Source organism: Guillardia theta (genome assembly GCF_000315625.1).
Source record: "Guillardia theta CCMP2712 unplaced genomic scaffold GUITHscaffold_95, whole genome shotgun sequence".
NCBI classification, from domain to species: Eukaryota; class Cryptophyceae; order Pyrenomonadales; family Geminigeraceae; genus Guillardia; species Guillardia theta.
The window spans coordinates 146,085-155,369 of record NW_005434579.1 but is presented as its reverse complement, the minus strand read 5'-3'; the positions used below and the strand labels follow the sequence as shown (position 1 = coordinate 155,369).

The 9,285-nt window shown below is 49.9% G+C and overlaps 1 protein-coding gene across 1 annotated transcript; it reads right to left on the bottom strand.

Annotated features, from left to right (window-relative positions):
* Positions 1-503: 503 nt before the first annotated feature.
* On the bottom strand, positions 504-1,908 carry GUITHDRAFT_116406 (hypothetical protein; the record flags this gene model as incomplete). Its single annotated transcript, XM_005824365.1, has 11 exons — positions 504-584; positions 741-794; positions 842-931; positions 990-1,052; positions 1,175-1,207; positions 1,262-1,315; positions 1,366-1,429; positions 1,487-1,566; positions 1,610-1,663; positions 1,716-1,772; positions 1,840-1,908. 11 exons carry the CDS (start codon positions 1,906-1,908, stop codon positions 504-506), a joined length of 699 nt encoding a protein of 232 aa, XP_005824422.1.
* Positions 1,909-9,285: the final 7,377 nt, after the last annotated feature.

Here is a 9,285-nt window from a genome sequence, read left to right as displayed (position 1 = left end):
AAGTGAACCAAGCTAACGTAGGAGTGCTCATGAGGTCACGAGCTTGAGCTATTTGGGCGCGACGTAGCGAAGACGCGCACGAGGAAGATGAAGATGGCGAGCACTCCGATGTCGAGCGGCATGTCGGTGATGTTAGAGTCAGTTCATGATCCTTCCAGTAGTCCCACACCTCCCTCCTGGTCATCCCCCTCCCTCCCCATGTTCTGTTCGTCCAGGTTTCTCCTCCATCTCCTCCACTTGTCCTCCCTTCTTCTTCCTCCAGCTCCTCCTCGTGCTGTCATCCTCCTGCTCTGTTCCTCCTTCTCCTCGTCCTCCTCTCCTCCTCCTCCTCCTCCTCGCTCTCCTCCTCCTCGCTCTCCTCCTCCTCCTCCTCCTGCTCTCCTCCTCCTGCTCTCCTCCTCCTCGTACCCCCTCCTCCTGTTTGAACATCACCACTACACCCACCACTACATCTCCAGCTCTTCCTCCTCTCCTCCTCCTCCTCTCTTCAATTCTCCTGCGCCTCACCTAGTCGTGAGCAGCGACGTCGCTTGTTGGATGACTTGATCCTGCGCAATGACATCTACTGCAAAATTCCCGGCAACCTGGGCAACGCAAGATGAGGACAAGAGACGAATGAGATCCAAGAGACATGATGTAAAGATGTGACAAGATGACAAGATGTGACAAGATGACAAGATGACAAGATGTGACAAGATGATCATATGAGAATGACATGTTGCGCACTGAGACACTCTGACCTTCTGGAAGTCGTTGTCTGCAAACAGGTTGGTGAAGGCAACTCCGAGCAAGTGCTGAGCAGAACGTGAGGAGGAAATCTCCTTCTCCTCTTCTCGCACACCTGAATACTCTTCTGCGTGTACTCCTCGTTGCAAAGACGTCCAACGATCACTGACACCCATTCTTGTGTGTACTTTAGCATCTCCTCGTCCTGAATTTGCTCCTTGTCAGTCTCCTCCGCCCTTGACAAGTGGGGAGCTTTCATCGACCTTGTACAGATTCACGATCAGCCTGCCCGCAGCATCTTGTGTGGTCCGTTGAGCTAGGACTTCCTGATGGAGGAGAGGATCAGAACTCCGACATGGCGCGGGACAGGGAAAGGAAGGGAAGCAAGGGAGTCGAAGCGGTGGTCAACGGCAAGACATCGGCAAAGAACAGCTGAGAGCAAACCCACCTGTACAAACTTGGCAGCACCGTCGATCGTTGCCTGCACCATCCCCGTCATCATCTACTACAGCTCCTGCCCTCGCATGCTTCCTACCGGACTGCGCAGGAGCTCGAGTGCGACTTCCTTCGCAACAATCTCTGCAGCCACCTGCATCGGCTCCCTGTGAGACAGGAGGAGGAGCCTGTATAGGGCCTCACCTGAACTTTCTTGTCCTGTATCGTCCTGCTCGTCACCTCTGCTCCTTCCTTCCCAAGTCCAGACCTTGATGGAGGACACACATCAACAGGGGGACAGAGAGCGAGGTTGGCAGAGGCATACCGAACGTCTTCACGTAGCAGGTAGAGGCAACCGGCCGACACTATCAACACCCCCGACAGCCATCGCAGCACATGAATCCCCTGCCCGCCTCGTCACGTTGAAACAAGTCGAGAGGCCGAGCACCTGGAATCGAACTCGATCGTCGAGTCGGTGAAGATACTTCATGACTTCGTGGTACTGAGGGAAGAGCGTCATCATCACACTGACTGCTCATCGTCAGCCTCCTTACGTGCTCCACTGCATACTTGGGAGACCACATGTGATGTTCTTCGCCGATTGCTCGCACCTTGAAGGAAACATTCAGTACCAACTTGACGAGAAGAAGTCGCCTGTCCCGCAGGTGGCCAACCGACCTGGGTCACGCTCCTCGAAATCCATTCTTGCTTCGGCATCGCCCCGAAAGTCGGCGATTCATGGCTCATGGGCGATATGTCCTGTGAGCAAGTCAAATGATAAAAAAAGCATTAAAACAAGCATGCAAACAAGACTGATGGAAAAGAGGGGCTTGAGGAGGAGGGAGGTAGGGGAGAAAGCGAAAGTAATATAATTCCACCATCCTCTTCCTCCTCAAAATCATCATCGTCGTCGTCGTCGTCATCATCATCATCATCATCATCATCATCATCATCATCATCATCATCGTCGTCATCGTCCCTTCATTCTTCAAGATCACCATCACCATCGTCATCATCGTCATTAAATGTTCAGTTACATCAGGAACCAACCTTGAACTCTATCAGGATCCTATCTGACGTAACCACCAGCACTTTCGCCGTGTTCCAATGGTCGCCGCGTCTCACTTCGACGATTTGTCCCTCCACAAAATCATTCGACCTGGAAGCCGCATGGGGAGCTTGCAACGAAAAACTTCTTCCCGAGCAAAATCTCACAGGGCCCCAAGTCCTGATCATCGTTGTCCTCGACTCCCAGACCAGCACACCAGCACTCGACGGCATCCGATGGGGCAGCTGCCATGGACACGCCCTGCTCGCTCCTGCTGCTGATATCTGGCGAGTATTCCCGCGCTCCCTCCGCGGCACAAGGCTTCCTCCAGGGCAGATTGCAAACGAAAGGCTCGCGTCTGATACCGACTTCCAGCGGCTGGCGATGCACGAGGAGGACCCAGCGCTCTTGAGGGAGGGCATCATCTCAAGTGCTCTGCTCCAGTTTGCGACAGGGATGTCTCAGTGAACGATTACCAGCGTCACCTCCTGGGCCCCTGGAAACAGACCGCCCAATGTGAGCGGATACCATGCTTCATCGTGAACCTTCGAAAAGATGTCAACACAGTGCGAGGCAACAGGCATCAGAGGCTGAGGACATGAGTGATTACGTAAAGATGTATCATCACAATTGAAAACTCGGGCTGTCACTTGTTGAGTCGGAAAGCATTCGCACAACGATTGGTTTCACCATCAACAAAGCGAACAAACGCGACAAACATTCGACGTTCATCATCTTTGATTGCTATGATACTATGGAGTTACTGATTGTAGATGAGAACAACTCTGATGCTATGGTATCGCTGACTGTATATGTGAATGCCTCAATCTCCAGCTAGTTTGCCCTGGAGAAGAACTGCACCAAATTTCCCATCACGCAAACTACACTGCTCAAGAATCATCCTGCAATATTCCTACGATCACTGGAGTATCTTGTTCTGATCAAATACACCATTGATCTCGTTTTCATATGTGCCACAGCAAACTATTCGACTATCCTTTCTCCATTCTTTATCAACCCTGACCATCCCTCAACAGGTGTTCACCCACTAACTTCATACTAACTTCCTACCATCAACCTGAGCTCTTCTTTTGCTCCTCTACTTGTATCCATCCATTCTTCTACCCTCGCAACAAGCACCATGCTCGCCTGACGCTCTCGCTCTGCTTCTGCGTCTTCTTCGCTTCACTTTCTTTCGCCATGTGAAATTCGGGTCGTATGCATGTCCGTACCTTGTTCCTACCCTACCCCTACCCCCCTACCATTCATCCCCGCGCTTCCGCATTGTAGATACCCCGTACCTCCCCATTGTGTCCTCCCCTACCCCTCCTAGAGTCAGTTGCATTTCTATATATCCACCCACCCCCGATTATGAATTTGTTGTCCTACCCTACCCCCAAATTCCAGGAGCTTCACGATTTCATGACCCTACCCCACATTCGTACAGCGCCAACCCACCCATGCTCCCTCGACAACGTCTTAGATCCTTCCTTCTTCATGGACCCACCCTTTTCACTAGTAATTCCACAGGAATATAGGGGTGATCCTGGTACCCCGAAACCATAGGACATGAAAACTGGTATAGGAAATGTACATATTAGAAAAATGCTGTCTTCGACAAGCGGTATCACACGGGTCCTTCTCACTAGAAGAAGGAGGGGTTCATCACATGAACCACTGGTATGGCCGAAGGGTAGGGTACTTTACAATAGGGATTGAATGGTGACGACGGTGGTGGGTGGTCTGTTGGCGCCAATCCATTCTGAAGGTATGGTCAAGGCAGTTGCTCAGCCTTCTTCTGCTGACGATGCAGGCCATCTTCATGCTTGCTCATCATGCTTCTCTCATGTTCATGTGTATCATCATCATCCTCTCAATCCTTCGTCCCCCTTTCCAGCTGCTGCTCCTCCACAGGCTCCTCGTCCTTAGGCCTACCTACTCCTTCCCCGCTCCTGCTCCTGCCCTTCTTGCTCTTGATCCTGTTTCCCTGTCTAACGATCCTCGTCTGACTGTCCTTACCGCCTAACATACTTTGAATCATGCTGCTCTGCTCATCCTCCTGGTGGTAGCTCCCTTCGCTAAACCCGAGACTCCACTTTCGATCCATGTCTGACCATAATATCCCGTCATCGTGAACGATCTCGACAGATCTCTAATTCTTCTGCATTTCACTCACTCCATCACAGATGTCGGAGAATGGATGCTGCAGAGTCATGTGCAGATGGATACACAGCTAAGAGCGAGCAGGGGAAGGGGTGGGCTACGGTACCCCAAAAGGGGGGACCAGGTGCCTGCCCCGGCATGGAGATATTCCCGAGCAGCTGATGGTTCCTCCTCCTGTCCTCCTGCATGTGATGCATGATGGCATGTCTACAGGTGCAGAGACACGCGCTCAGGTCTTGACGATCAGCGACAGCCCGAAATCTTCTATCGAAGATGCTCGGAATTTGCTGCATAGAAATTCACAAGAGAGCAAGGAAGTTACTGAGCCTTCGATGCCGCAAACGAGCGCAAAGTTTCTTGGTGACGAGCCATCGGCTAGAAAGGTGGAGAAAACTCGCTGGCCTTGCTAGGAATAGGTTGTGACAGATCGATCTCCAGGTGAATCCCAAGCTTCACTCGAGCCTTGTTTCATCATCGCTCGATAGTTTCGGAGGAGAACTTTCGCTGATATCAAGGTGAGGAAATCTGATGTTGCACTCATCAATTGTTTTCTAAACGAGGATGGCTCCTTTTCCTTTCAGGAGTCTGACTTCCTTCGAACAAGTCCTCCCACTTCCATCTCATCTCTCCATGTAATGGGCAGCTTTGCCTCGAATTCGTTGAGGTGGCGACTCAACTGATTTCTTTGCAGGAATGCCATCAGCTCACTGAATCTTCACTACAACAACATCAAACGCATACAATCCTTGGAAATGTTGCCGAATCTGGCAAGAATCAAAATCGTGCACTCTTTCGTCTAACGCCTTTCTCAGGTGGAATTGAGATTGTCTTCAAATGAGATCCAAAGTATCGAAGGATTGGGTACTTGGGTGCATAACGTTTCTCAAAAATGACTCAAATTTCAGATGACCTGATCAACCTCAAAGTTCTCGATCTGTCTTGTAATCAGATAACGACAGTGCAGGTGAATTGTGGATGATTTCATGGCCATGGCTAGTTTTTTTAATGGATGGCAGGGAATCGGAAAGTTGATAGCTCTCGAGAGGCTGCACCTAGCATACAACTCGATATCCTCTCTGGTTGGATTTCAGGATTTCGACGGGAAGACCAATCAACTTCAAATCCTGGAACTGTACGACAACCGGATCAGTGACTTGGAAGAGATCAAACATTTGAAACCGTGTGTCATGTTGAAGGAGCTCACTTTGAAGCAGAGCCACTTGTCAAATCCCGTCTGTAGTGATGCAGCTTACCCTGCAGTGATCGCTGCCACTCTAGGAGAATCTATAGCGCTTCTAGACGGAGAGTCGCTGGTTGCGCATCTCAGCCGAATGGCAGACATTCGCCATATGATGCAGCGCAAACCCAGTAGAAGTGATTTGTCGAGCGCTGCTCATGGGAAGGTCGTCATTCCAACAAAGCAATTGAAAGAGGTTTTCCCGCAAGAGACGAAAGTCACGACCTCACGGCGGTCGGCCTTGAATGAGCGTCGACACGAGGTGTCTGTTCACTATCATGTTCCCCACGCCAGGCTACTGGTGATTTCATCACTTCTGAAAACTTTCACCTGAAATGTTCAACAGGGGGAACTTGGTGAGATCAGAGAAACAAAACATGAGTACCTGCAACCGCCAACAGATGACATGGAAAAAGTGATGAACAATTGAACCGAATTGAAATTGACATAGCAGACAGGAAATGCAAAGGGGACGGACGCCGTTGAATCCAAGCACTCAGAGGATAGACCAAGCCATCGAAGCTTTCAAGTCTAGGAAACAGAAATCTTCGGACCTGCATGAAACCAAGAAGGTTCGCCATCTGACACACCCAACGAAGTGCTAACCATGTCTTTGTTTCCCAACCTACAGAGAAACCATGACAGTGCAGACTATTCTGAAGATTTTGGGGGAGCATTAGAGCAAGAACTAAGGTATTTCATCCATCATCCGATAAAAACTGATGTATGGTTTCAAGACTTGCACGTCTTGAGGCGCAGCTTGCAATGTTCGTTCCTGAGCCGTAAATGAAACCCACCAACCACTTGTCCTTACGAGCGATGGCAGAAATGACACAACTCGACCTAGCAAGGGAGATGGCTCTGATTGGAAGGATGGCTCCGGTCAGATCGAACGGGTAGAAGTCTTGTTGTGGTGACCGACTCTTCCTGACGACTCGCAGCCACTGAGAGGTCAAGATCGACGGCAGTACGGGAACGAAGGAGTTGATAATGTGGATCATGACCAGGCTGCTCTTCATGACGGGAGTAGTCAGAAACATGATCAGGAGGGCAGGGAGAATATTGCACAGCTGATCAAAGGCAGCACGGGCGATCGCGATCAGTCAAGAAACACCAAGTCTCATCAACCGAAGAAACCAGAGATCAAAAGTCACGCTGCTCAGACCGTGTTGGCAGGATCTCAAATCGAGCATCTACAAGTCGAGAATGAATCGATGTCAAACAAACTGAGACAGGCTCGATTGCATGTCGAAGATACTCAAGTCGTGATCAAGGTGATAGGAATCGCTCCGGATTTCGACATCATTGACATGGTTGACAGGAAATCAGCGCTGAGCTGAACGTGGTTTTGAAAGATGTTGAAATGTCGTCAAGTCAGGCATCAGGAGAACTGAAGGAAATTCGTACAAAGATGTCAGAAACGGTTGCAAGTTTGACTGATGTTACTCAAGAGGTACGAAAGATGCTGGAAGAATTAAACGTTTACCTTGTTGACAGGCCCAAAAGGAGAGGATAATGCGACTTGACCTCGAGAAAGAAGTGAAGAGGCTGAATGAGATCGCGGCTGGAATGAAAGCTGAAATTGAGAGGCTTGAGAGGGCAGACTCTCTCTTGGTGGACAAAGACAAGGAGCTCGCACTCGAGAAAGTAAGTTTGTAAACCATCGACTTGTCTCTGAGTACCCGTCCACAGACGCGTTCAGCATCGCGCGAGAAGGAGTACGAGGCCGTTATCACGGGTCTGCGCAATGAGATGCAGCGAGTGGAGCAATCGCTCAAGTGGGCCAAGGTGAGTCGTCACCGAGCAGTACTCAGTCGCTGATAGCTCAGAGCTCAGGAGGTCACGAATGGAGCTGTTGAACGAGAAAATCATGCTCAGACGTCGAAAACGAGGGTGGAGGAAGAACTCTTTGCTGCAAAATACGATATCCTCAAGCTGCAAGATGAGAACGGGAATCTGAGAAAGGTTCTGCTGCAAGCAGGTGGAATGTTATCTCGTTTGACCGTTTGACTGCAGATCCGGGAGATGAGTGAGCTGAAAGCTATGGAAGCTGAGCAGGAGCTGAACAAGATCTCAAAGGTTGAGAGCCATTCCTCTTGCTTACTACGAGATGAAACAGTGGTTGTTTCCAGGAACTCTTGGATTACAAGCAAAATGTAGAATCGCTAATTCATCAGAAGGATTCGGCTATCCAGAAGCAGAGCGAGACTGAAAAATTGTTTGTATCACAAGTGAGTAGTCGGATAAAGTTTGTTTTGGGATACTACCCGATCCCTTCTCTCATCACCTTATGGGCTGCCTTGTACTTATTTTGTGCTGCTTCCAGAAAGAGGAGATTGGCCAACTCCAGGCAAAGTTGAACTCGAAGAAAGAAAGTCTGAGACAAGCAGAAGAAAAGAACCTTGGTTATGAGCAAAAGGTGCGAAGGATTAGATTTGAAATTCGTCCGTGTTTCTCATCGCAACAGCAGATTACAGAGCTCAAAGCGAAGATTGACGAGGTGAAATCAGCCATGACGGTGTTGATGAGATAGTCGCTGACATCTGGCGCCCCAGGCCAACAAGTCCAACTGCATCAGAGCGTCGCATGAGAGCCTGCAGACTCAGTTGCAGGAGATGAGAGACGCGCTGGAGCAGTCATGCCGCGAGGTAAGCGTGTCCTTTGTCCGCGTGTGACCTGTGACTTGGCATCCTTCAGGTAGTCGAGAACAAGAGGCAATGGCGAGCTGCAGAGGCTCGAGAAGTTCACGCGGCGCGAGTTGTAGCTGAGCTTACCAACGTGGTGAAAGAGCAGCGAGCCAAGGTAGTGCTGACTTGTTGACATCGACATGTCTGATGCTTGTCTATCAGCTGTTGCAGTCATCGAAAGAAGCGCAACAAGTTGAGAAGGAGCTTCGCAGTGGACTGCAGGTCCCAGCTTGACTTGGACCTGAGGGCCACTAAGGCGATTGCAGGAGGCGCTCGTCGAACTCGAACATCTGCAAAAACGTCAAAAGGACCTGCTGGGCTTGCAAGAGATGAACAAGCAGCTTGAAGAGGATCTGAAAGTAAGATCTTGACTCGTGGAGATATGAAGCGTGATTCTATGTGTGCAGGAAGAGAGATACATTGCTGAAGAGTTGAGGGCAAGACTCGACGAGCTTGAAGGCGACAAGATGTTGCGAAAGGATTCAGACGTCAACACCTCAACGGATTCGAACCATCCTCAGTCTGTGATTGAACATCTGAAGGCAGGGATGCTAGGATGGTCTTACTTGAATGCTGATCCCTTAACAGTACGACAAGGATGTTCTTCAGAGAGAGAACGAAGGATTGAGAGACACAATAAGGATAAAAGACAAGATCCTCCAAGATCAGCAAGACACGTTAGACAAACTGAAGCATCAGGTACTTTCATTCCGACCGATTTCCTTTGCGGGTGACGGTGAATCTACTATCAGTCGTCTGAACTTCAAGGAATTCAGAAGGATGCTCAGGTTCTGCCTCGTTCTTCTTGATTGTATGCATATTGTAAAGATTCGCATCAGCGCTACGATGCACTCCTCCAGGAAGAGATGCGAGAGGTCTAGCGGGTGGAATGCTGTAGACAAACTGAGCACGTCATGCAGGTTGGGCACCTCAAAGGGCGTCTGGAGGCCAAGGAAGAGCTCATAGCAGAGCTGGACTCGTTGGTTGTT